At 45.7% G+C, this 27,658-nt stretch overlaps 1 protein-coding gene and 1 long non-coding RNA gene across 3 annotated transcripts in view; one reads left to right on the forward strand and one right to left on the reverse strand.

Annotated features, from left to right (window-relative positions):
• On the reverse strand, window positions 1-18,972 carry FST (follistatin). 2 transcript variants are annotated; one of them, XM_028748865.2, is made up of 6 exons: window positions 18,742-18,969; window positions 16,414-16,605; window positions 13,312-13,530; window positions 10,989-11,213; window positions 1,956-2,186; window positions 1-1,155 (listed from the first exon to the last, which is right to left on the reverse strand). In XM_028748865.2, exons 1-6 carry the CDS (start codon window positions 18,821-18,823, stop codon window positions 1,082-1,084), a joined length of 1,023 nt encoding a protein of 340 aa, XP_028604698.1. In that variant the 5' UTR covers window positions 18,824-18,969; the 3' UTR covers window positions 1-1,081. The 2 variants fall into 2 exon arrangements, with proteins under 2 accessions (XP_028604698.1, XP_028604699.1); XM_028748866.2 differs by lacking the exon at window positions 1-1,155 and adding an exon at window positions 1,162-1,445 and having other exon boundaries at window positions 18,742-18,972.
• LOC114606516 (uncharacterized) overlaps window positions 18,226-27,658 on the forward strand; it is a 14,980-nt gene continuing 5,547 nt past the window's right edge. Inside the window, exon 1 of the long non-coding RNA XR_003708892.2 lies at window positions 18,226-18,488. This is a non-coding gene — a long non-coding RNA (uncharacterized LOC114606516). The remainder of the gene's footprint in view (window positions 18,489-27,658) is intronic.

Below are 27,658 nucleotides of genomic sequence, written 5' to 3' on the forward strand. Positions count from 1 at the left end.
TTATAGGGAAAAGAAATCCATTTTTTTATTTTTTTCACTCATAATTTATTTACAAATACACATTATAACTTTTATATACATTGCACATTTACATGGTAGAAAAGTACAAAACTATATATTTAAATGAATTTATATTTAACTCGCCATGTTTGAAAATATAAAATTGCCTCAGAAAAAAAAAGTATTATGAAAAGCAAGAAACTTGAACTGATAAAGCTTTGATATAATATTCTGTGAACACTTTGAATGAGAAACGAAAAGGACTTTTAAAAATGGAACTGCAGGACTATCTTAAAGGAAACATCAAATAAAACATTGATGCATGTGACAATGTATTTTTCCCCCAGTAAAAAAATTATGCTCTCATTACATTTAGCCATATAGCTATTAACGGCCTTCATAATCCGATCTTTGGGTTTGGATTCTCATAGTACAGTAGAAATGTCCAGTACACTGAGATCACCTCAATAACATGAATCAATCAGAAGAACATAACCAAGGGATAACCAAGGGGAAGAGGTTTCCTTAAAGACTGCCTCATTGCACCCCGAATCTATAGTTAAGTCAGTTTACAGCGCCTTTTGGTCAGTCAAGATTCCTTGTAAACAAATACCCGAGGGATTGTGGATGTATGTACAGAACCGGCAAGGAAATACAATAAATAAAAATGTAACAGGAAACTGACATGCAAAGTTTTGTTAAAGTGGAAAAGAGTTAACACTGGCAGAAACAAGGCTATGAAGAGTTGTGACGGGGATGGGGGGGGGATAAGCTCTAAGGAATGGATTTATAGTTTACAAGAAAAGAAGAAGAAGCTTTACTATACAGGCAAGAGACCTCACAATAAATAACACTGTTCATCCCATAACGATTAAATTTCTTCCAAAAAAAAAAAAAGGTGTACAGTCAATCGGACATTTTTTTATGTATAAATTATAAAACATGACACAGTATAAATAAATGTCTACAAGATTCAACTATATGTATACTTTTTTCTTCCCCAAATAAATAAGCATACATTTATGTACAGTATGGACATTGTATTTCTTGCCCAATGGCTGTTCCAAAAGTGATGGAAGTTTTACCACTGATTGGAAGATAAGCTGTAGTCCTGGTCGTCGTCTTCGTCGTCTTCGTCAAGATCTTCATTAATGGCTAGATAGGAGAATACAGGGGAGCTGTTGTTTAAACACGGACAACAACAGCGCAGAAGCAGCTCAGAGCATGTTTTCAAAGCCCCCTGCATAGCCGTGATAGAGAGTTGCATTTTTACTCTCTTTTTCTGTTTTGCTTTTTTAAGCGTGGCTTGTAGTGAGATGCACTTTGGCATCTGCTGTTACGCAATAAAGTTTTTGTGTGCATGTGTGTGTGTGTTACATAATCTATGAAGTCATAACTGCAGCAAGTTCTGAAGACTCAATGGCTCAGGTTTTATTGGCAGATTCCTGAAATTAGATAAAAAGTGCTCTTGTGTTCTAGGTTTTTTAAACTGCTTTTTTATTTTTATTTTTTTGAGTCCTTCATTCAGAGGCAACTGCAAGGAGACAGCAGCCCACGTGGTTAAGTGTTAAGCTAGGGGGGTCGCGGGAGGGAGTGGGGAGGGAGGGTGCGATTAGATTGTAGCCAAGTGTTAATAAAGCAAACAGCAAAGCACACTGAAGCAAACGATATTAAGCGAGGGCAGGAAATCGCCCGAAAGATGCATTTAAAGGCAGCCCTCTGATGTTAAGCAGACCCTTTCCTACAATGAGAAAAGGCTCCCCAAAATGTCCGCTGTTGGCTATCTGTTATGCCTTACGAACCACAAGACGTCTGTATAATATATAAATCTTTCTGCATAAGATCTCTCTCATGTTCCCTTTCATGTTTAATAAGGGTGTCAGTCTTCCCTAAACTGGGGGCTGTTTTGCCTTCAGAAGATAACCGTTCCTGGGAAGGTTAAAAATCTCACTTACAGTTGCAAGATCCTGGGTGCTTTACTTCCAAAAGCACACCCAGTGAACACGCTGCCTCCTTCATAGCACATTCGCTTGGGTAAGTGGTGTTATCGCTGGCACAAACAGATTCATCCGATTTGCTTTCGGGACAGAGCTCGTCGCAGAGGGCACACCGGCCTCTGCCCACTTTTAAATCCCACAAACATTTCTTCCCGGTGCTGCACTGGATGTCTTCGCAAGATTTGGCCTCTACAAGAGATTTTCATTAAAAAAAAAAAGAAAAAGAGGGGAGGGGGAAAGAGGTTGACGTTTGTTTGCTTGCTTGTTTTTTTTTTAAAGAGCTAAAGCAAAGTAACTGTGAATTTATATTCTGACAATTTCTGCAGGGTCACAAAGACGATTCCAAAAAACAACAACCCTGTGACTGCCCAACAGGAGGCAGTGAAGCTGGAGGTGTGGAGAGAAGCTAGGACTTAAAATTGAGTTTTACTTGTCTCCTGGTTTTCTGATGGAGGGTGGGGCCCTGGCTGAAAGTTTTAGCTAGAAGAGGGAGAGTTTCAGCTAAAGGCACTGGAGGCTGTGAGTGCAATCTCAGAGAGGTTTCACACAGAAACCAACTGTGCTGGTGGTTGAATCTTACTTCCACACTAATGACGGGATAATGCTCCTCACCACACCTAGAGAGGCCAGGAGAGGCTGTCTGGCAACACAAGGGAATGCTATGCTGATTTCCACTCTCAATCAGCAGAAGCTGATGCCCCTTAGGACTGGCAGGGAGGCCAACAGTAGATGCAACCAGAGTCAACGGCAGGTAGAGCAAGAGACAAGGCCAACTAATTCTGGTTTTGCCCCCATCCTTCTCCCTACTGAATTCTGCAAGTGCAAGAGATGAAGGAGGAGGAGGAATCTGACTGCTAATGCCACTCTCTGGACTGATTATTAGGAGGTGGGGGCTGACAGAGGACAGACTAAGATTGGTAAGGCAGAGCTCCATTCATCCTAGCAGATCAGCCTCCAATGCTGTCTGCTCAGGCTATGTAGAGAGACAGGGTCATGATGCTGGTGGCTGAGAGGCATAGCAGTGAGGTGATGGATGACAGAGCTGTGTGGGCTACCCAGCCTGCCCTGCACCCCATAAGCTATACTGCTATCCTCCTGTTTGGTGCAGAATCCTGTTCCTTCTCCTGTTTTGAAACAAGATTCATTTGCTAGCCTGATCTACTTTCTGAACATGGAAGGTTGAGGAGTGCCATCTGTTCCTTTGCTGGCCTTAGGATTGTTTTACTCTATTTGCCTTTGGGTGTAATGGCTCAAGCTGAAACCCTTGCCATGGCCAAGTCCAAATCCTATAAATCTGATTTATCGGCAACAGCCACCACAGAAAGCGCCAGCCCTTAAAATTGTGTTGTCTGGGGTGAAGGACAAGGTGGTGACACTCCTCTACTCCACACACAGAAACCAACTGTGCTGGTGGTTGAATTCTTACTTCCACACTAATGACGGGATAATACTCTTCACCACACCTAGAGAGGCCAGGAGAGGCTGTGTGGCAACACAAGGGAATGGCTGCAGAGCTCAGGAGGAACTCTGGGTGGCTGCTGCTTCTACCCACCAGCATCTGCCGCCTGAGGCGTGTCCCTCACTTTGCCTAGTGGTAGGGCTGGCCCTGACTCTAGGGAAGCACTAGGGGTGAGTGTCAGCTCTCTGTGTGGGCTGGATAACCAGGTGAATCAGAGTGATTCAGGAGTCTTTCCCTCCCATGCTGAAGTGCCACATCAAAAAGAAAGACAGGCCCGCCCACTCAGGATTATGGACGAAAATGTATCCCTTTTATGTCCCTCACAAAAAACAACAACACCCCACTTGGATCAATTTATCCACTTTGACAGGCATAATCCACTCTGGAAGGACTACTGTGCCTGCAAACTTCATCCACTCTGGCCAAAATAGGGGAAAAGTTTTAGCTAATGTTAGATTCCCCATTACAAGTGAATGAAGAAACACAGAGTTGTTTTAGACACAGTGCCTGGGAACTAGAGACACAAATCAAAGCAGAGAGAATTCAGAGTCACCTTGAAAGGAACCAGAGTTTTAAAAAGGCACAGATTCAAGGTGAATTTTTAGGCCCATTCCCTATGAATAAAAGAAAACGCACATGACTGCCTTTAAAATGGCCCTAGGTTGCCTGATAAAGGGGGTGTTGGTGACCCACATTTGCCACTGAGATCCATAAGCATAAGCATACTCTCTAGGGAGCAAATCCCATGGAACCCAGGACGACTTAGAAGTGGGCTATGTGGCTCTTGTGTCACACTGATCTTCCAGGTCAGAGGTAGTGGCCTACTGACAATGTAACAGCTTCTACATGAGCTGCTGAGCCAACTCTGGGCACAGGGACAGCTCCCAGTGCTGGCACAATGTTATAAACTAGTAATTGCTGCTGGTCCCAAGACCCCTGTGCTCGATCTTTGAGGCCAAAGATCAGAATAGGATTTTTAAGGGAAAGGCATGCGAGGAGAGAGGGAGGGAGGGAGGGAGGGAGGGAGGGAGGGAGAAGCATCTTGCTTTCTAGGGCTCAATTAGTCCTCTATTTTTATAAACAGTGGCAGACCCAGCCGCAATGGTCACACTGAATGACTAGCTCTGCATTCTCAGAAGGGTCAGATAATGTAGCAAACCACTTATGACACCAGAAGGAGTTGCAAAATCAGCTCGTGTTACAGCAAGGAGCCCAAACAAGATCAAAGTTTTGTCTCCCACTCTAGGTGTTAGGTTAGCACGGCAAAGCAAGGGGAGATTGCGTGATCAGAAACCTCTCTGTCTTGAAGGGTTACTGTACTCATTTTGCCTGTGTTTGAATTTGCGTAGAAATGTCACTGGCTGTACATTTTGCAAGTCAAGGTCCTTTAGCTTCAATGTTTACAGCCAACTGAGGACAACATTTCATGCAATCAGTACAATGGCTTGTGGTGCATGAACACTAATACCAGGTTAAATTTATTTACCTTGAAGGATCCACTGCAGTCTTTATTGTTTTAGCATGGAGTGTATAGTGTATGTGACTGTATAGGGCAGTGGTGAGGCGGGGCAGGGGGAGAGCTGCTGTTAAAAAAAGTTAAAAATCTAAGATCTTGGCCACGTGCAAAGTGCTTTTTAGATTGTAGCTGTTGCCTTTCTTTCTGTCCATAAATTCAGTACAAGATATATAATTTGCAGCTGATTATCAAATTAGTAAATTATATAGGGAATCACATCAGCCGTTGGCTTCAGTTGTACAACCTTCAGCTGAAACTTGTATTATCTTCTTTCTCGGATGCTATGGCTATTATGCACTCTAACATGGCTGCACTGTTATTCCCCCACTCCTGGGGAGATCTAGTTTCCCCCATGCTGTGTATAGCACTGCGGAAATCACATTTCTCAATGGTCCAGGCATAAGAGCGGTGAATATGAATGAAACTCCCCTTCTTTTGTTCATCTCCTGTAGTTCCCCAGCTGACCTCCTGATTTGCTTGTGCAGTGTTTATATAGCTTCGTGTTAATCGTTCCTTCATCCCACACTTTTCAGTGTACTTCCCCGTCACTTTCCTAACTGCAGAAAGTCTGTTGATATTTGTTACACTAAGGCCACAAATTTGTGGATTTGTTACACTAAGGCCACAGAGCACTTCAATCTTCTTTAATTGTGCTAACCTAAATGTCCAATATGTGCTTTAATCCCTTGACCAAACATAAATGGAAGGATGTAAGGTCGCCATATTTAAAAAACTGAAAATCCAGACAAAAAGGTTGTTGAGCTTTTTTTGAAAAAAAAATTTTTTTGAAAAAAAAAAACCCCACACTTCTGATACGGACTGATATGGGTTTCCCCAGACATATTGACTGATTTCCAAAAATGCCACCTGGATGCCATTTTTGATGGACGTATTCCAGACATATGGCAAGTGGGTAGGGGGGGGGGAGATGACTTGAAAGCTCACTGAAGCAGCTGAGGGGGGGACCAGAACCTGCCATGCTCTCAGTGGTATCATCAGGGATACAACAGGCTCAGCTTATTTTTTCTGAATTTGTTTTTTCCAAGCCTAGCACCATGCATGACCAGGGTTGGTAGTGATGGTTCCCTGTCACTAATTTTGACACTGGCAGATATCACCAATTGGCTGATTTCCCCAGGTATGCTCAAATAGGGTTCTACATTTTTCACTTGTAGACTTAAAATAGGAAGTTCTTTGCTTTTAATCATCCATTGTAAATACTCACAAGTGATGCATTCTGGACTAAAATGTGCTTTTAATAGCACTTAGGAAAGCTGCCTGGGTGGCAGAGCAGGACAGAGTCCTTTAATGTAAGGGAATGTAAGTACAAAGGAGCTATTGAGGTGTAGTGTCTATAGAGTGCCGGATTTAAATAAGTTAAACATACATTCAGAACCCTGCTCAGCTGTGATGCACACCGCTTGATCTTGGGGGAAAAGACACAGGATATGTTGCTAATCTAAAGTCTGACGCCCACAAATGGCAGATGAGGTGGTAAAACCTTGCCAGGACAATGCCTCTTGAGACTGTATATATGAGCTCAAATGGCTGAATGCAAAAAAAGAGAGAGCTCCCTACAAAAATCCCTAGAAAACTAGAATGCCAGGAAAAAACTAAGCTAGAAGTTCTCTTTTTGATCTACTTTTCTACTACATTTATTTGTTTATTGTATGGAGAAGCATTTGATCATGTAAGTCCATAGCTGCAATCTGAATTGGTACAGCACTGAGAGTTTAACTTACTATCCACTGTTTGTGAGAACGAGGTTAAAAAGCCCTTTCTCCAAAAGCCTGCCCATTTTGGAGAAAGGGGAGAGCACAACTTTAACGAATGATCTGAACTCCCAAGTTTTCCCAATAGGACAGAGTTAAAAAGCATCTCCAAGGTTAATGAGAAAGTTTCTGGAAGATGGAGAGGAGCATGTCTTCTGCGGAAACAGGCAAAAGCCGTCTCCTATCACATGCAACCCCACCCCTCTACAGTGGTACCTCGGGTTACAGACGCTTCAGGTTACAGACTCTGCTAACCCAGAAATAGTACCTTGGGTTAAGAACTTTGCTTCAGGATGAGAACAGAAATCGCCCACTGGCGGCGCAGTGGCAGCGGGAGGCCCCATTAGCTAAAGTGGTACCTCAGGTTAAGAACAGTTTCAGGTTAAGAACGGACCTCCAGAATGAATTAAGTTCTTAACCCGAGGTACCACTGTATCTTCAAATTCCATACTGGAATCAGCAGGGAACTGGGTTTTGTAGAAAAATTATGGAGTTAACTAGGGCTAGAAGTATTAACTGCTTTTGACTGTATTTCTGCCAGTGACGAAAGTCTCAATTCTGGGGGGTACTCCTTGCAAAAAGGTTTGTTTCAGTTGCCCTCACTTATCCTGACCCTTAGCTGCCGCCTGTGATACAAATCTGACTGGCTTTGCAAAGTTGTAATGATATCTCATTACTTAATTCCTCAGTGGGTACGGTGATCTATGAGGAAGGTGCAAGAAGTTGCAGCAAGTGGGGAAATGGCAGAGATATAGCAGCCAGGTAAATGGAATTAGAAAAATGGATTTTCTCTAGAAATTTCCATGCCACTGAAATGGCTAGTCTTGACCGAAAAGTAGAGAAAAACTGGCGCGCCCCTTGCACAACACATTCCATTCCTCGTCTTCCACACCAAAACCACAGCAGAAGAAAATGCTAAAAGTTCCAAAATTACTTAAAAACCAAGTAGGAATGTATTCCTGGAATCCAGAAATCCAGGTTTTAGTTCAAGAAAACTTTCTATTTAATTCAGCTGACAATTACTGAGGACAAATCTTTGGCCCACCTCCCACTGGAACCCCAAATACATGAGGATACCAGATCTTTGAAGATGTTTTCAGACCACATGGCTTCAGTGTTGAAGTCAACTGGATTCCAACAGAAACAACTGCCTGAACAACAATTCATGGGGAATATTATTTTACATGGACCAAAAATAGCTATTCTCCCTTTAAAAATTTAGATCTCTCACAGGAGTGGGGAAATAACAGTTTGTAGTGAAGCCATGTAGCGTGCATAGCCATAGCATCAGACAAAGAAGGGATGAGAAAAACCTCTTTCCAGCCTTGGCGTACTGAGTGATAGGATGGAAGGGAGAACTGAAGGTCTTATTGGACTCAGGTTAAAATCTGAACCGGAGAAGAAATTTGGGGCTCATAATACCAGCCTCATATTGTAGTTACCCAAATTTGCATTTTTGGGCTCACAGTACTAATCTCCTATTGGAGTTACCCAAATCTGCATTTTTCAAGTCTGGAATTGTGAATTTCAGCACCAGCCCAATTCCTGAGCCTCTCCCCTTGCTGTCACTTAAACTGCCATCTGCTCCTCTTCTGTTGCAAAGAAATTGTATTAGAATGATTATGGTTGCCGGATGAAGGAGAAATTTTAGGGGATTATTATTACTTGATAGTTTAATTGATTAACAGTGCAACACTATAGATGTCTACTTGTCACCACCACATCCAAATACTAGTTGGATCAGCTCATGGATCATGGGGGCAGGGGACCTCGGGGGATGCATAGGGCTTTGGATCCAGTGGCTCTAAACCAGGTGGCTCCCCACAATGGAAAGCCCTATTTTAGGGCTTTGTGAGCTTTTGCGCCCACTTGGGCATAGCACAGACCCTCCAAGTGTCCCTATTTCCCAAGGACAGCCCTGATTTAGAGAAGCCATCCCGGTTTTCTGATTTGATCCCAGAATGTCCCACTTTCCCCTAGGATGTCCCTACTGTATTTTCATTGGAGAAATGTTGGAGGTTATGGAGTTATCTGACCCTCAAGCTGTTTGAAGGCAGTCCTGTACAGTCGTATCTTGTTTTGCGACTGGGATCCATTCTGGAGCCTCGACCACTAGCCAAAAAGGACGCAGGGCAAAGCACCGTGTCTGCGCACGAGTGCTTCCGGGTTTGCCACGGACGTTTGCCGGAATGGGCGCTAGATGAGGCGGACGTTCGCAGAGGTATAAGGAAGGGTTTTTTAAGATGTTTAATGTTTTATTGTGTTTTTTATATATGCTGGGAGCTGCCTAGAGTAGCTGAGGCAACCCAGTAAGTTGTGTGGGGCATAAATAGAAATATATATATATATATATATCATTATGGAATGGGACCTCCCTAATTTCATTGGAGAAATGTTGGGGGGTATGATAGCATGGGACCTCTGCCACAGTGGAGCCATCCCATAATAATAATAATAATAATAATAATAATAATAAATTTTATTTATATCCCGCCCTCCCCAGCCGAAGCCGGGCTCAGGGCGGCTAACAACACTAAAACAGTGCAACATTATAAAAACATTATAAAAATTAATTAAAATACAAATACTAGTGGTACAGAGGCCAGCTTCCTAACATCTCAAGTCATTGACATGGAATCATAGCACTGTAGAGTTGGAAGGGAATGGAGTGTATGTATTAGGGTTGTCCCATCAATCTATGTACATTTTCCCGTGATAGGAAAAAAGCCACAGCAGTTCTTAAGAGGGAAGCATGCTGAAATTTGCTTTGACTGATGTACACATGCATTGAAGCAGGCAGAATTTTGTAAGAGGCATTTCCTTTTCACATAGGAGAGAATGCGTCTTGCAAGATGATACTTTCTATCTGCAGTGTTAATAGCTATGGCTATTAAAAATAATTTTCAAGTTGACCTCAGGGCACCTTTTTATGTCAATATAATTGTTTAAAATAGATTCATCTAAGTAATTTAGCAAGGTGTGGGGAACTTGGGGCTCCAACATTGTTGGGCTCCAATTCTCATCAGCCCCAGCCTGCACAGCCAACATTTAACAATGATGGAATATTTAGTCAGCAGGTTCCTCACCCCTGATCTAAACCTTGCCATCTTAATTGTAACAGAAATTGAGGGCAAGCAAATGTGGTTTGAAATAAGATCCCTGTCACAGAATCATCAGGTTGCCTTGATCAAGTCTCTATCTCACACCCTCTTTCTCTCAAAGCCTTTAGTTCTTTAACTTTAAAATGTAAATCATACCTCACAGAATCATTGTGGGGGCCAGTGTGTGTAAAGTAAATGAATATATATTTGCCTTGCTGGCTTATGCCACCTATATCTGAGGGGCACAGATACCCTGAAAGCAACCTCTCTCCACTCTGGAGGGTTCCTCTGGCTTACAGGTTGCCCAAATCCAGGTGTCTCGTCCAGCCAATATTGAATAGACACTCTCTGACACTGGCTGTTGTATGGTGCTCATTGCCCTTCTTGTTAAGGCGACTGATGGAAGCTATCTGGCTCCCAATAGGGTAGCCCCACAACCATTTGCCACTCCACGCATTGGTAAACTTCCCCGTGAGACAAGAGGAAGCAGAATGGGGATTGCAATAACCGTAAATGGTAATATTTAAAGTTTATAGAGCACCTTTTGAGTGTTCAAAGTCCTACATTCCTGCGGTGTGATTCTATAAAACAGTATTTTCCTCGCTCTTCAGTAGATACAGTTGGCCCTCACTCATCTGAGGTGAACTCAGAAAACCTACCAAGATAACTGGTGGAGAGTCCACACAGAAGAGGTTCTGTGGGCAGGAAGGAGGGTGTGTGTCCTCAGATGGGGGAAAATCTATTTAAAATGACTTGAAGAGGAGAACTGGTCAGGGTAAAGGTTAAACACAGGATCATAGGAAGTGGCTTATGCCAAGTATTGTCTACACTGACAGGCAGCCGTTCTCCAGGAATCGAAACTGGGTTTTCTCCCAGCCCCGCCTGGAGATGGCAGGGATTCAATCTTCTGCATGCAGAACAGATGCTCTATCACTGAGCCAAGGTCCTTCCATAAACACTCCTTCCACCTGCCAGTTCTCTCCTGTGGCTGCCTCTCCACTAGACACCGAGCAGGGAGCCCTGTGTTTCCCTCACAATACAGATATTGGTTTCCACCCATGAGGCACAGATCCCAAGTTGGATGGTGTAGCCTCCTTCATTCAGGCCTCTCAGGTTTTCCCCTCCCCAATGCATGGTACTTACTGATACATTTTCCTTCGTAGGCTAGACCGATGGATCTTCCGAGCAGGCAGGTCGCTTTCCTCAGATGACAAGCGCTTGCATATGTGATCCCGTCGTTCCCACAGAGATACTGTTCAGGGGAGGTAGGCTCTGGGCAAATCCGATTGCATGTCACACAGTTGGCGTTATTGTTTTGATCGACCACACAGGTGGAGCTGCCAGGGCACAAAACGTCCCTACAGGTCTCTGAAAGAATAGACAGGGGAACGACCTGTGAGCAACAACAGGAACCACCTCCATCACCAAGCAGCCTAGAATAACATGTGGCACCAACAGCAACCATTGAGAAGTTGTTTAGTAGCTTTTTACATTAAATGGAAATGAACATAGTAAAGAGATGACCACTCTGTCTCAGTGGTGGGGAGTCTCTGGCCCATCTCTAGCTAATTAGGCCTGTTTTTCTCAAACCATTCTGGCCCACCTGCTCCACCCCTGCAAATATATCTGTCTGTCCCACACATCAGGGCTTGTAAAGTGTGAGCAGGCAAAAACAAGCCAGACTGCTTAGTCCTCATCCAGTGGGCTCCCACTTCCAGTTTTTGAAGTCGCATATGCATGGTGTTTGTTGCAATCCAGGTGAATCCTCTAGTTTCTTGAGGTAAACTGCTGTTTTTCTCAAACCAGCTTACAACAATAATAGTAATTTGTTATTTATACCCCACTCATCCAACTGGGCTGCCCCAGCCACTCTGGATATCCAACAGGATATAAAATTCTGTTACAGGACTGCCTTCAAATGTATTTAGCAGGTTGTGTAGTTGTTTATCTCCTTGACATCTGATGGGAGGGTGCCACTGCTGAGAAGGCCCTCTGCCTGGTTCCCTGTAACTTCACTTCTCGCAGTGAGGGAACTGCCAGAAGGCCCTCAGAGCGGGACCTCAGTGTCCAGGCTGAACAGTGGGGTGGAGGTACACAGAGCCATGGCAGTTTAGGGCTTTAAACATCAGCACCAACATTTTGAATTGTGCAAGGAAACGTACTGGGAGCCAATGTAGATATTTCAGGACTGGAGTTATATAGTCCGGGCAGCTGCTCCCAGTTCCCCGTCTGGCGGCCACATTCTGGATGAGTTATGAGTTTCTGAGTACCTTCAAAGATAGCCCCATGTAGAGCTTCAATATGACTAGCTGCATTTACTTCATACTTAAGAAGGATGTGTATGTGTGAGACAGCCACCACACATGAGGCAGATGACAGCTGCAAGAGCAGGAATTCCAGGTGGAGAGGGTTGCAAAGCCATGCGCATCCAGGCGAGGACACATCTGCCTCCTGTCTGGTGTGAACAACACCATGCAAATGTGAATTGAAACACAGCAGGGGGTGGGACAGGGAATGAACTTGCTGTGTTTTAAGTCTCCCTTATCTGTGGCGGCAAAGGCGACATAAGGATCCGGCCCATTGGCCTGATTCAGTTCCCTACCCCTGCTTGGTTTACTAGCCACAACATGGATATAGCACTGCGGTTTTCAAAACTTGAAGTAGGTGTCACATCCTCTGCATCCCAGTGCCCCTTGTGGTGAACCCTTGCCAAGCCAAGAGGGCACATAATAATAATAATAATAATAATAATAATAATAATAATAATAATAAATCTATATTTATATGGGTCCCTACTGAGAAGAGCCATAAAAAGCAACTGTATCAAAAGGAATTATTGTGAAAATAAGAAATATTTAGGCGGGGAGGGGTGCGTGCCAAATTTTGTTCTCGCCATACTACCAACATCCACCCCTGGTGGACGCTGTGAATGTTCTCTTGTGGAAAAAGTAACAGCTCCCAGCACATGGAAACAACTTGGGCATCAAGGAACAGGATCAGCTTTAACTATTCTCCAGGATCATTCTTGCTTTCTAATTATACATATGTTTTAATTGTACATATGTTAATTGTTTTTTGGTTGGGGGGAGAGTAATTTTCAAGTGGCGTTCCCCACCTATAGCCTGAAGAGGAACACTTGAGCCAACCGCCTGAGGACTCTACCACCTCATTCCGCTACAAATGGGTAGGACAGGCTTCTCGGCACCCTTAACAAACTACAGTTCCCAGGATTCTTTCCCCCTTTTTTAGAGGGGAAGCCATGTGCTTTAAAGGTATGGCCTGTACACAGTCCTTCTTGGGGGAACTTGAGTTAGAATCCACAAAGCACTTTTCTGCACTGGTATCTCCTGCATTATATACCATGATAAGTAGTATACTGGGAGAACCAGCAACTTCTGATTTTCCAGATAGACCTTCTCCCCCCACCAGCATTGCGACCCAGAGAACAGATTAGTTGCAAACTTACTTTTGCATCTGCCCTGGTACTGGACTTCAAGTTCTGGCTGCTCTTTACACCTGGCTTTCAGAAGGGCACACTCATTCTTGTAGGTCTTCCCATCCAAGCCACAGACTGGGCCCTTCCATGTGATATTAGAGCAATCCGGAGCACAGACACACCGAGGTTTGTTCTTCTTGTTCATTTTGCATTTCTTCCCAGGCCCACAGTCCACATTCTCACAGGTTTCTAAAGAGGAAATGGGAAAGGGAGCAGGGCAGTGTTGGGGGCGGGTGGAAGAAAAACCCAGAGACATTGCTTTAATTGAACACCCAGAGTCCTCACCACAGCTTCACAAACAACCACAGGCTGACCCAGAATATAAGGAAGGTTACCCCCTCTCCCCTCGCCGTAGCAAAAGGCCATAAGATAAAAACACAGGATCTTCCCGTTTGCTGAGCCGGATGCATTCAACGTGACGCACAAGTCCGTATCCACTCCACTCCTTCCCAAATGCCCCTTATTCTGGTGCTAGAGGCACAAAATAATGTCTGTGCACTCCCCAGTTATTAACCTGCAATAGCAAGCATTGGGCAGTAGCAACAGACATTAGAGCCCCCCTCCATTGAAAGGGTGGGCCATGCTATCCTTTTAATCGTCTGATGGCATGCCCAAGGGGCTAATCTCCAATGAGAAACTGCATGCGCAGGACAAGTGAGATGCATGTCAAAGATTGCTTCTTTGAGGAAATCTGCCTCAGCTCCTCCCTTTCTCCAGTCCGTTAGAATCATAGAATTGTAAAGGATCATCTGCTCCAACACCCTTCAATGCAATCTTTTGCCCAACATGGGGCTCAAACCCTGAGATTAGGAGTCTCATGCTCTACTGACTGTGCTATGCAGTATCTTCTCTGCTCATCCAGCACTCCTAACCTGTTGGGTTTTGTCCTCTACCCTCTTTCATTGGGGAGGTCATTTAAGTTACAGACAGCCCAAGGTTGCACGTGCCTCTCTGAAAAGCCCTGGCTGCGATCCATTTCTTTTTAAAATTATTATTATTCTAGAATAATCCTGCCCAAGATACTTGGGTAAGTGAGTTGCTGCTACACCTTAAAAGGTAAATGGACCCCTGACCATTAGGTCCAGTCGTTTCCGGCTCTGGGGTTGCGGCGCTCATCTCGCTTTATTGGCCAAGGAAGCCGGCGTACAGCCTCTGGGTCATGTGGCCAGCATGACTAAGCCGCTTCTGGCAAACCAGAGCAGCGCACGGAAACGCTGTTTACCTTCCCGCTGGAGTGGTACCTATTTATCTACTTGCACTTTGACGTGCTTTCGAACTGCTAGGTTGGCAGGAGCTAGGACTGAGTAACGGGAGCTCACCCCGTCGCGGGGATTCGAACCGCCGACCTTCTGATCGGCAAGTCCTAGGCTCTGTGGTTTAACCCACAGTGCCACCCACGTCCCTTTGCTACACCTTAGTTCTTTATAAAACAGCCTTCGCCATCCTGGCACCCTCCTTATGTTTTGGACTACAACTCCCATCTGCCCCGGCCAGTGCAGGAAAACACCTGGAAGGTACCAGGTGAGCAAAAGTTGCTATGGAGCTTTGCACACTATTGCCACTAAAAGAAAGTTCGTAGTGGTTGCCACCTTCCTCTTTCATGCTCACTCACACACCATGTTCCCCCATGTAACCAGAGCTCAACTTGAGTCTTCATCAGAGCATGCTTTGGACTCCAGTGGTCAGTAAGAGGAGCAGGGGTGGTGTTGTTGCTCCTGGCAGGGCCCCCGTGGCCATAATAGCCTTGTGGCAAAAAGCTGCTCCCAGCATGAAGATGAATTGGCTGGGAAAGGGTGGCCTGCCAAACTTCTGCTTGTTGTGCAGCTGTTAGAGGCACAGGGGGAACTGCTGGCAAGCCTACCTGCAGACTCTCTTATGAAGAGCACATGCAGAATTTATTTCTGCATAACTGTAGCTGCCCCTTAACACATCTAGAATTAGCTGGAGGCAGTCTTAGAGCACCAGGAACTCTCCTTCAAAAATAAAATAAAATAGCGATGTCTATTATAAGGAGAAGCTGTTTATTTTCTTGTAGAGAAGGAGACACTGGATGGCAGACTGTCTAGAGACACCAACCTGAGATCTGGAAGCCCTCGCTGTTACTGTAGGGCTTTCGCTAGTCAACAAACGGCAAGGCAAATGCACTCTGTACCAGCTCAGGTAAAGGTAAAGGGACCCCTGACCATTAGGTCCAGTCGTGGCCGACTCTGGGGTTGCGGTGCTCATCTCACTTTATTGGCTGAGGGAGCCGGCGTACAGCTTCCAGGTCATGTGGCCAGCATGACTAAGCCACTTCTGGTGAAACAGAGCAGTGCACGTAAATGCCGTTTACCTTCCTGCCGGAGCGGTACCTATTTATCTACTTGCTCTTTGACATGCTTTTGAACTGCTAGGTTGGCAGGAGCAGGGACCGAGCAATGGGAGCTCACCCCGTCGCGGGGATTCGAACTGCCGACCTTCTGATCGGCAAGTCCTAGGCTCTGTGGTTTAACCCACAGCGCCACCCGCGTCCCTTACCAGCTCAGGGGCACTTTAATCTCTTCTGCCTTGCTACATGTATCACATGGTTAGTTAGGTATTCAGCATATAACCCACCCTTTACCAGATGATCTCAGGGTGGAATAGGATTGAGCCCATGGCACTGAAAACAGATGCCTGGGCTCTGAGCCTTGGCACAAATTACGAAGCCCTAGGCTGCTGTGGGTGGGGTGAGAAGTCTCCTCCTTCCTAGGAAGGGGCGGCAACTCAGTTTTAGAGCTTTCTATGCAGAAGAAAGCAAGCCCAACCTCTGACTGCTTCAGGGATAAGAAGGGTTCTCAGGTTGCAGGACTGGGGGAAATGTTCTGCCTGTGTGACCTTGGAGAGAGAAGCGCTGCTGGTCAGAGCAAACACTACTGGTCAGTGTGGACCAATGGTGTCTGACTCAGTACTGTGCAACTTAACAGATACATTCACATGTTACACTGGACACAGGTACAAAGCTGTCACACAACTCATTGAATGCAACATGTGAACACCCCTGGCGAAGAAATACAGCCCTTTCCTATTTTTTTATTTTTAAGAGGCCCCCACCTTTGCATGGGATACAGTTCGGGGCACCCCCGCTGAAAATCATCCACTTGAAAAGCACGTGATCGCTGACGTCCTCCTCGGTCCAAGAAGTGGTAAGCCTGCCGGTTTTACAGCACTCCTCCTTGCTGAGACCATTTTTGTAGAGGACCTGGCAGCGGCCGTTCCTGGCTTGCCGGAGCCAGCAATTCCCAGCTGCATTCAGAAAGAGAGAGGGAGAGAGAGAGAGAGACCCAGCCATATCAATGTCAGTTACCAGTGACCCAGACACAACACGTGCGGCTTTCATTGACTTTTACTAGACTGTTTACTTTTTATTTGTCCGGTTTCATAACCTGAAGCTTCTCCTCTGGACCAAATGGAAGCGCTATTCCAATAACCTGATCAAGCCAATTTGACATCTTACTTTTCCATATGGAGAAAGCGCTGTAGCTTTGGAGGGGAGTGTGGCGCGTAGGGTAGGGTGGGGGCCCGAAAAGACTTAATTGCACGTGGCAGGGGTGCGAAATAGGTCTCAGGAGTTATTTTTTTTTTAAAAAGGAAGGAGAAGATCATAAGGGGGGGGGAATGACGCTTATTATCTCCCCCTCATTTGTCCATCCCACACTCCACCCCCTTGCTTAATTCATACATAAAAGTTGGCACACACACGCACACACAACCGACGGGGAAATTTCACTACAGTCTTTCCCGTTCCTCCACCCAAAGTATAGGATTTGGCAACGGTGGTAGCAGCGATGATAAAACCGTAGTCTTTCGAAATCATCAAACTTTGCTGATTTCATCAATAGAAGAAATAGATGGCTTGTAGTAGAGGAGTGAGTGATCGAAGTGTGCACGCGTACTGCTAAGCGCAGGAGGAGGGAAGCGGAGAAGAATCGGATTAAGCTACACAAGTTTACACGGGTTTACTAGAGAAAAACAACTGGGGGAACATACGCGCGCACAAACACACGGTTACCCACAACAACAACCTTGCGGCTGGTCTGCTGCTGCTGCTTCTGGATCCGAACCAAGAACACTGATTAGACCTGTCGCTCCATTCTCTGAGATTGAAGAATTTGGGGGAGGGGGGGGCGAGTCCCTCGTGAACCACCAATGTGACTCCTCCAAACACTCAGTGGCAATCGATTCTGCTTCTTTATCCATATGGGAATTTTGCCAGAGCAAAGAATTCAGAAGGAAATCACACACACACACACACACACACACACACACACACACGACTAACGTGGTCCCAAGCACCAAATCTATCCGCCTCAAAACTTCAAAAGAGTAATGGTAATAATAATTATCGTATTTTAGCTGCTGTCAGTCTAAGGTTGCAATATAGCACCAAGGGAGGCATAATCATTAACAAAGGAAACAGAAACAAATGTCCCAAGTCTAAACTGTAGAAGTATCCTAATAACCCCTCAATCCACATCTAATCAATACTGGAGTGGAGATGGGGCGAAACGCGTTTAGTCGTAAATACGTGGTTACATTGTGGGTTGGTTTTTTTTTTAATCACCCTAAGATACCCTTTGCCAAAGTTCACAGAATGGCATAAAACTAGAGGAAAGCAGGGGCACATAAAACAATTATCCAAACTTGAAAAAACTCTTTTCCTCTAGGAGTGTGAGCTATAATAATGAGTTCCTTTCGGAGTCCATATTCCCATCCTCGTCGCGCCAAGATGATTTTAGCAAATTAAACAGCAACCTTACCAAAAAGCTGCAACAACAAAAACAAAACTGCACAGCCTCCCCTCCCTCCCTCTCTCTCAGGCGCGCGCGGGAGCACACACAGATTCACACATGTTCAAAACCAGACCTCCGTGGTGGTCGAACTCAGAAAAGTTCTGAGCTGGTGCAGCGGCTCATTTAAGCTGCAGCGCGTTAGGGATGCAAGATAAAAGCTATTGAGAAAAGAGGCTAGAGCTAATGATGATGAAGGCAATCAAGATTTTAATGATGATTGCGCCTCGCTTCCCTGCCCGATGCACCCGGCCAGACGCGGATCGCCCTGTCACCTCTGCGCCATTTGTGCTAAGGGGCCCGCGCAGAGCGATCCTAAGCACGTTTCCACCCAAAAAAGTAAGTCCCAGTGCGAGTTGAACGGACTTGTTTATTTATGTCCGAGACGGCAGCCGTAGACATGCAAAATCCCAGACATGTCTGCTCAGAGGCATGCCCCGTTGAGTTCCACAGTCAGCTCATCTGACGGGAGTCTCTGGAGAAAAGCGTCAGGGAAGAAGGCAGAAAGGGTAGACAGACAGACTCTCTCTAGGCAGACGGATGACAGAATAGGCACATCTGCACATTAAAAAGGCGTAAAAGCGCATCTTACCCTGTGCTGTTTGATCTTCCATGAAGTGGCAGAAAAACAGCAGGAGAAAAACCATGCCCGGGAAGATTCTCTGATTTAACATCCTTAGTTATTTCCCTCCAGCGGAAAGAGAAGACGCAACCTCTCAAGTAGCAGGAGGAAGACGAGGGAAACGAAAGAGCACGCCAGACAGACAAGGCTGCTTATTGAATGAACGTCAGGCTCTGAATGCTGCCTCTCTTTAAATCTATGGGGTCTTAGCTCTGCGGTGGGCGGTCTCCTAATGTGTGTGTGCGCGCGCGAGTGTCTGTGTGTGTTCGGAGGTGGGGGGGGGGGGAAGAGTGTTGGAGATTTTTAAAAGTTGAGTGCGAATCAGTGTGAAACCCTTTCCAATGATCCGACCTCCCCCCCCTTTTTTTTAGGTGCGCGCGCGCGGGCACACACAGACACGCGCGCCCATCTAGTCTTTACGCTCCGCAAGCCAGGCACTCCACTCGCCACACTGGCGGTTAGAGCGACCCTACCTACCCAAAGGGACTCGCCTCACCTTCCTTACCGTCTGCGGTAGCAAGGAAGGAAAGGAGCGTACGTTGTTGTGGTGGTTTGTGTGCGTGTGTCTGAAGCCAACAACAACAGTTTCTAGTAACCTTAAAATAAAAGGGGGGGGGGAAAAGCTTATAAGAGCACCCCCTGACTCCACTAATAAACCAGGGCGCAGGGAAAAGAAGGGGGAGAGAGGCGCGTTTAGACAGGAGACGCTACTTCTTAGGGAGTCTGTTTCGAAAGCCCATTTCGCTGGTTTGCAGCGCCTGCTTTTCCCACCCGAGTTCCCTAGCCCCTTCCCAACCCAACCTGGCCGGGGAGGGGGGATGATATGCGAGTTGCAAAACAGCGATTGCGTTTGGAACGGAAGAGAATTGTGTGTGCAGAGATCTATGCTTGCAAGGAGGTGCAGCTGAGCTAGACGGCGACTGAGCAGTCACGAAGTTTTCCTCCCGAGAGGAAAAAGACGAAGCCTTGGCGTTGTCCGCGTTGTCCTCGTTGTCTGTCTCTCCTGCGCCCCTCTCCCTGGAAGTGTTTGGACTGGGGGGGGGGTGAGTGTTGCACGGTCTCCCCACCCCTCCCGCCGTCTCCCCACCACCAGCCCCGCGCCCCAGATGTTGTGGCTACTCATAAATCTCTAACCCTCACACCTCCAAACAGTAGTTAAGTGTCTGGCGCGCACATATTTCGCCCTCTCTGGGACTCGTCAAAAACAAATCAAAGTTTAATGCCCGGTTCAATACCCAAGTGTGAGTCTTTTCACTTGGGGGCGTCTGGAGTATTTGGAGTTGCAATGGAAGGTGGCGGCGGCGGTGGAGAAGGAGAAGGAGAAGGAGAAGGAGAAGGAGAAGGAGAAGGAGAAGGAGAAGGGACTGGCGATGGGGAGGCGACGTAGGCGGTCCCTCTTCCCGAAGAATAAAATAATAAGCCATCCTCTACGACGGGGGAGGCGGAGAGACGGGACGGACGCGATTGCAACAGGCCTAATGAACTTTTGCAGCGTTGCTAGTCTATTAAGCGCTGTCTGGCATTCTTCTCGGCTTCTTTCAAGAAGAGTTGGCGGACTCATTTATAATAACATTTTTTGGCACCGCTGAATGAAACTGAGTAGGCGATATTTCCTTTTATACCAAACGATTACTTAACGGGAAAAAAATGGGGAGTGTTGATTCAAAAATCCGCCTCTTTAAAAACAACAATAAACCCCCCCCACCTCCTCCGAGCCTCGTCCAGTGCCCGGCCCTTACCAAGAGGGCAACAGACAGCAAAAAATGCAGGCAAACATTCTTGCTTACTGCCAAGTCACTGGGATTTGTACCGAAGTCCGGCCGATCCTTCTTCAGACTCCCCCCCCCTTTATCCCCCCCGTCTGCCCCTTCTTCCCCCCTCCATCCCCAAGTCTCTCTCTCTCTCTCTCTCTCTCTCTCTCTCTCTCTCTCTCTCTCTCTCTCTCTCTGCCCCCCCACCAACCCCCCTTCCTACAACTGCAAATAACTCAGTGATAACAGATTTTTTTCCACCAACTGCAGGAGATAGTGCTAATCTTTTAATAAAAGATCCCATTACAATGGGATCTGTCTGGACAGACTATAATAGATCTAGAAATACAGCCGTGCTAATATTAGAAGACAGTTGTTTGGGTGCCTCAGACTGGGCCACGGTCCCGCCTTTGAAAAATGGGCATGAATCACAATGCCACGCCGAGGCATATCCCCCCCCTCCCCCCGTCACACCCATTCACAACCAGACTGGTAAATGACTGACCTCTTCCTTGCAATTTATATATATACATATTTGGGTGGTGCTGGTGGTGGGGAGTATAGTCATTATAATCTTTATTGCCGAGCTCCGGGGCATTTTGATAATTTCAGAAGCTTCTTTGCATCCTCCGCCGCGCCCCCCCCTCCCCGTCTCACCCCGTCCCCCAAATCAGTTCAGCCGCGCTCTCCCTTTCCCCCCTTTCTCAATAGCACGCCTGATGCGGGGTTGATGAGCGCCCTCTTATGGCGGATGCCGTTATGCACGGACAGGAAGGAATAAAACAAGCCAGGTTTCTGCAGGAACCGTCGTTAAAAATGCGGGATTCCTGTCGAAAACAGGTAGCGGCAGAGTCTAGGATGGATCCCGGTGTTCCCGCACGGTTTTGACAAAGCCGGATATTTTATTCATTTATTCTGGCTTCCCTTAAAAACACGCGCGCACGTAGCGGGTGGTGTTTTCCCAGACACTGACTCTTTTGAAACTTTGCTCGTTTCCTTATGAATCAGGCTTGTAAATGTTGCCGCTGAAACGTCCTGCCTCTCCGATTTAGCCTTACACCACTCCCCAAGGGAAGTCAACGTGGGGCCCTCCAGAGCTGAGGCTGGTGGGAATTGTAGTCTAGAACAGCTGGGGGGCGCCTGGTTGGCTATCTCTGCCTTATGTTCTAAGGAAATAAAGTGGTACCTCGGGTTACAGACGCTTCAGGTTACAGATGCTTCAGGTTACAGACTCCGCTAACCCAGAAATAGTACCTCGGGTTAAGAACTTTGCTTCAGGATGAGAACAGAAATCGTGTGGCGGCGGCACACCGGCTGCAGGAGGCCTCATTAGCTAAAGTGGTACCTCACGTTAAGAACAGTTTCATGTTAAGAACGGACCTCCAGAACAAATTAAGTTCTTAACCCGAGGTACCACTGTAATAAGCCATTGAGAAAGCTTTCCACCCTCTGCTCAAAGTCACAACGGATGAAGATGCAAAAGGGTCTCTTGTGACCTGAGGCTGATTACAGACCTCACTGCACCCCCTTTTGTTCTGCATATTTGGCTCAGAGCACTGCACACACAGCACCCCAATAATGTATTGCAAGATCTGGGCAAAGTGAGCTGGTATTGTTATCCAGATGTTGTGGGTGGGATGTCCAGTGCCATGTTGACTTAAGGCCACTTTCAGCAAATTTGTGGCCAAGGAAATATTTGAACTGGGAAGTAGTCATACAGTTACTATACCAGTCAGTGTTTTTTTCCCCCTGGGGGTACTCAACGGTAAAAATTAAAGGACCCCTGGACTGTTAAGTCCAGTTAAAGGTGACTATGGGGTTGCAGCGCTCATCTTGCTTTCAGGTCAAGGGAGCCGGCGTTTGTCCACAGACAGCTTTCCGGGTCATGTGGCCAGGATGACTAAACCACTTCTGGCACAACGGGACACCATGACGGAAACCAGAGTGCACGGAAATGCTGTTTACCTTCCCATCACAGTGGTACCTATTTATCTACTTGCACTGGCATGCTTTCAAACTGCTAGGTTGGCAGGAGCTGGGACAAAGCAACAGGAGCTCACTCCATTGCGGGGATTCGAACCACTGACCTTCTGATAGACAAGCCCAAGTGGCTCAGTGGTTCAGACCACAGTAGCGTACTCAATGGTACGCTACTGCCTCTTTTATAGAAGAAAAGCACTGGTTTAAAATGTGGCACTTACCATAACAACTTCATGGTGAGTACTGGCACCTTTTCTCTCCCTAGAAGAAAGCACTGTGTTTGATCCTAACAGACCCTCATCTTGCATAACCCTGTAGAACTCTATCTATGACACCCTTTGCAAATATGGTGCCCTCCCATAAACCCCAGACACCACAACATCTGGAAGGCACCTGGTTCCCAAGATGAGAGGGTGTTGGATGGAAGTGATGGGAATACAGTTAACTTTTACTTGTGTATCTCCTGTTGGTGCTAAGTATGAAATGAAATGCATTTGGGGGCCCAGGATCTCAGCTTTAATTTCATGTTGGATACTGGATAGATGATAGATAGATAGATGATACCTGAAAGCCACTGCAATTTGTGTGCAAACATATATAAACTCGAAAGATTTTATATGCCATTTCATATGCCATATTAAATGAAAAATTATGCAAACTAAAACTCTGCATCATCATGGCCCTAATTTAAATGTCATCTGTTGGAAATGTTGTGGTTTTTGGTGTCACCAGCTTATCTTGGTCTGCAAGGAGAAAAGTAATGTAATTAGAATACAAGACATACGGTAATTGGTGGCAAACATAGTCAGGGACAGAACAGCAGAAAAGTAGGCCAACAGGACGGAGTAACAAAAAATTTAAAATTAAAATTTACCTGCCTTCATTCTTTACAGCATTCTGGCAATTCGATAAAAGATCACTCCCTCTTCCCAATTCACAAATGTAGCAAAGCACTTGGTTACATCAGGTCAAGGACTGAGCCAGTGTGTGGGATCAGTGTGGATAAAATGGAGGGTTGTTTGCTCTGGAGAATGGTTCACGTTCTCTCACTGAAGCTTCACCTTGATCATGCTTCACCTTGGCTTCGTATTGATCCGCTGGGCAAAATGTTTATCCCAATTCTAGAAAGTATTTGCTATTACAGGGGCAGCTTTAACAGCCCATATTCCTGGAAGCAAACCTCATACCAGGTCATAACGGTCCCATATGCGCCTCAGATGTGCATCATCGGCAGATCAATATGATTGCCCTGGTATGGAGACTTGAATCACACCTGTTTTCTGACATCGCGTAGAGACAGCTGCAGTTTCCTTTATTGTTTTGGCTTCTTCAAATGCTAGGCATTTGGCTTTGCTCGCACCTAAATGTCGGGGAGCAGCATTGTTGGACCTGAAATCTTCCTTTCATATATCAGCATATTTTGACTGCCCTGCCTCCCTCCTCTTGCTTTGCCAACAACAAAATGTAACTTACAGTAAAGGCAACAATGATGCCCGCTCTGTAAAGGAATTGTCTCACGGGACACAAGAATGCTGCCATTCTCAAGCTTTGCGTTTTCTCATTAAATAGCGAGCTTGTTTCAGAAGCCTATACATTTTAATATGTCTGGCTGCATTCTGAGGAAAATAACAATGAGGGGGAACCCGACTCTGTCTCATGGGAAAATGGTTCTTTGAGACAACTTGTGAGGAAGCATATTCCTTTGTAAGGAATGTTATTTTTATTGTCATTTTAATCAGTTTTCATTTTAGTAAACATGGGGAATTTTCTCCAGCGCCTGTTCCAAGGCTTATCTTGCCCTTCAGAAGAATGACCATCACTGTCAGATGGTTCAGTTTTCCTTGATAATTGTTCTTGTTTCTCTGTTGCTACACTCAGGTACAGTGGTACCTCAGGTTAGAGACGCTTCAGGTTACAGACTCCGCTAACCCAGAAATAGTACCTCGGGTTAAGAACTTTGCTTCAGGATGAGAACAGAAATTGCGTGGCGGTGGCACGGCAGCAGCGGGAGGCCCCATTAGCTAAAATGGTACCTCAGGTTAAGAACAGTTTCAGGTTAAGAACAGACCTCTGGAACAAATTAAGTTCTTAACCGGAGGTACCACTGTACTTTGCTTCCCCAAAACATTTAATAGATAGGAACAGTATGTTTGCATGAGGTACTATTTCTGTCTGTTGAATGTTTTGGTGAAGCAAAGCACCCGAGCATGTGGTAAATAGAAAATCTTTCCTACTAGAGATTAAACACAGTCTAGGCACAGATTTGGAAAATGTTATGGCTTCTCTAGCATAAGACCAGTTTTTTTTTTTGGGGGGGGGCGGTTAATACTGAGCTAACATTTTCAACATGGTTAGTTCCATTTTATAAATGATGACAGGAACAAAGAAATTTTTATGCTCATATCTGAGATACTTCCTGCAAGCAAACTCTTCTCAGTTTTGTGGGGATCTTTGGGGAATTGTCCTTTGAAGGCCCCCCTCCTAAGTTAGTGGATTCCAGGCCACAGGCTCAGTTTGAAGTGGTGGCCGGTGGCTCCGAGTCTCCCTTTAAAATTCCCCACAGTGCTTTGGAGCAATGCTACAACAGGGGCATTCTGAGAAATTTAAAATGGCGGTTCACAGACCCAGAACGCGCTGTAGCCAGGACCGGTGGGGCAGGAATATCATCTTGTAAATACTTGGGAGTAGGAGAAAAATAGCAGCTAAGAATAGAAACCCACTATCTTTGGCCAATCGCTTTAGGTTTTTTTTCCTTAAATCAGCTACCTTAGAATGTTCCAGAAATGCTGCCATTTTTTAAGGGTGTCACACTTCCCAGGCCACATGCCCTGCACTGGCCTTGCTTCACACCCCATATCCTCCAACATCCCACTGATCCAAATAGGGACACTCATAGAATCATAGAGTTGGAAAGTGTCCTGAGGTCTTGTAGTCTAGGTCTTCTTCCTTCAATGCAGGAATCTCAGTTAAAACATCCATGAAGCAACTCAGTTTTTTCTTTGGTCCCAAGCTCTCATGGGAGCTAGTTGACTCATGCCACAGTGTCGGACCAAAAAATGGGACATTCCAGGATCCAGTCAGAAGCCGGGATGGCCTCATCCCAGTATACCTGAAGGAGCGTCTCCACCCCCATCATTCTGCCTGGATGCTGAGGTCCAGCGGCGAGGGCCTTCTGGTGGTTCCCTCATGGCGAGAAGCAAAGCTACAGGGAACCAGACAGAGGGCCTTCTTGGTAGTGGCACCCTGTGGAATGCCCTCCCATCAGATGTCGAAGAGATAAACAACTACCTGACATTTAGAAGACATCTGAAGGCAGCTCTGTTCAGGGAAGTTTTTAATGTGTGACATTTTAATGTATTTTTAATCTTTGTTGGAAACCACCCAGAGTGGCTGGGGAGACTCAGTCAGATGGGCAGGGTACAAATAATAAATTATTATTATTATTATTATTATTATTATTATTATTATTATTATTATTTTCCAGATGTCCCACTCAAATTGGGATGGTTGAGTGGTTTGACATCCTCAGTGAGAGGACGTGAATATGTCATTGAACTCTAATAATGACTCTCGCTTGGAGTATAGAGAGAGAGCTGTGTGTATAGAAATTAGCCTACATTTCTATCCATTGCTCCGCCCACCTTTGCCTTTGGCCCTGCCCACCACTGTCATGTGACCTCTGGAAGGTTGCCTAGAAGTGAATGTGGGAAAGTGAACTGAGAAAGGTTCTTCCCTCCTCCTCCGTAGACACTCTGGCACATTCTCAGCACATTCAGCTCACGTGCAGAGTTCTCAAGGCAGCCCTATTTGCCAGCAGGAAGGTATGCTTTCCAGATGGTCAGGGTGGTCCATATTGTGCAAAGCTCCAAGTGTTATGGCTGCCATTTGGAGCATCCAGGCAAAAGCCAAGCACATGTTTAAAGCTCTACCTTTGAAATCAGTGGGACTTCAAGGTGCCTTCAGTGGGATTTCGAGTTTGGCTGCATCACGCCCTCTTGCATCAGTAAATCAGAAATGGAAAAGAGCGATGGAAAGAACTTCCTTAATTTTAATACATAGTACTGTGTTTTTCTGTGTTTAACACATCCCCGTGTATAAAAAAACCCTATTTACCAAATTAAGGAAATGGGTTTAGATTGCCCAGAGTTTTTGAGCTTATTTTTTTTGGGGGGGGGGGGATTGCCTTCCTGACCGCCACTGCCAATCGCACAACTCGCCAAAGCCACCAATCGTCTTCCCGCTCGCCGCCAGCTGCCGCCAATCGCCAACCCAATTGCTGTAGCAGCAGCCAATTGCCAGCAGGCCTTGCTGCAGCTGCCAATCACCCACCCAATTGCCACAGCAGCAGCCAATCGCCAGCAGGCCTTGCCACAGACACCAATCACCTGCACAATCACCGCTGACAATCTTCTGCTCGCGGCTGCCACCAATCGCCCGTCCCCCCTCTGCACTATCCATGTATAAGATAACCCCCAATTTTAAATATTTTCAAATAATAAAAAAATCATCTTATACACGGAAAAATACTGTACTTTAGTGACAAATATTTGTATTGGTTTTAGAACCAGTTCAAGTAGCCAAATTCTGTTATCATAAAACTATTGAAACCCTATTGGAAAATTGTTTGTGAGCTTGTCTAGTGCAAATTAGATCTATTTGGGAAGTTTACATTATTTATTTACTTCTATTAGATAATAACCACCATTATTATTCATTCATCACTTCTTTTTACAAAAAATCTCAAAGATTATGAAAGAAAAATGGTCATACACATAAACATAGACATGACCGTATTGTTGTTTTCTTTTCCTGGTTTTTATGCATACAAATTCAGGCTGGCCAGCACTCTGCCCTCCACTCTCAGGTGTTCATCAAGCAAACCATCATAAGAAACTTCACTGCACTGGCTCCATAAAAATCTGAATCATTTTGCAGCGGCTTTATTAGACCAGTTGTCTCTTTTGCGTATTTGGTTCATCATGAGCCAAGGGAAGGACTGGGACGGGGTGTTGTGTCTGTGCAGGCTGTCTGTGACCTTAAATACAAGAAGCCTCTTGTGAAGCTTTAAGGACTGTGGTGACTGTGTGTGGTTAGACAAATGCTTTGTGTGGATATAGTTAAAAGGGCATGCGAGCAGGTGGCATTCCCAAACGCCT

This window comes from Podarcis muralis, chromosome 11 (genome assembly GCF_964188315.1).
Source record: "Podarcis muralis chromosome 11, rPodMur119.hap1.1, whole genome shotgun sequence".
Lineage (NCBI taxonomy): Eukaryota > Metazoa > Chordata > Lepidosauria > Squamata > Lacertidae > Podarcis > Podarcis muralis.

Bases quoted from the DNA above. Each gene is read 5' to 3' on its own strand.
- FST (XM_028748865.2), bottom strand. From the start codon at position 18,823: ATGTTAAATCAGAGAATCTTCCCGGGCATGGTTTTTCTCCTGCTGTTT. The intron at 16,606-18,741 runs GTAAGATGCGCT...TTCTGAATGCAG, and splicing joins GGAAGATCAAACAGCACAGG to CTGGGAATTGCTGGCTCCGG. The intron at 11,214-13,311 runs GTAAGTTTGCAA...CTATTCTTTCAG, and splicing joins GTACCAGGGCAGATGCAAAA to AGACCTGTAGGGACGTTTTG.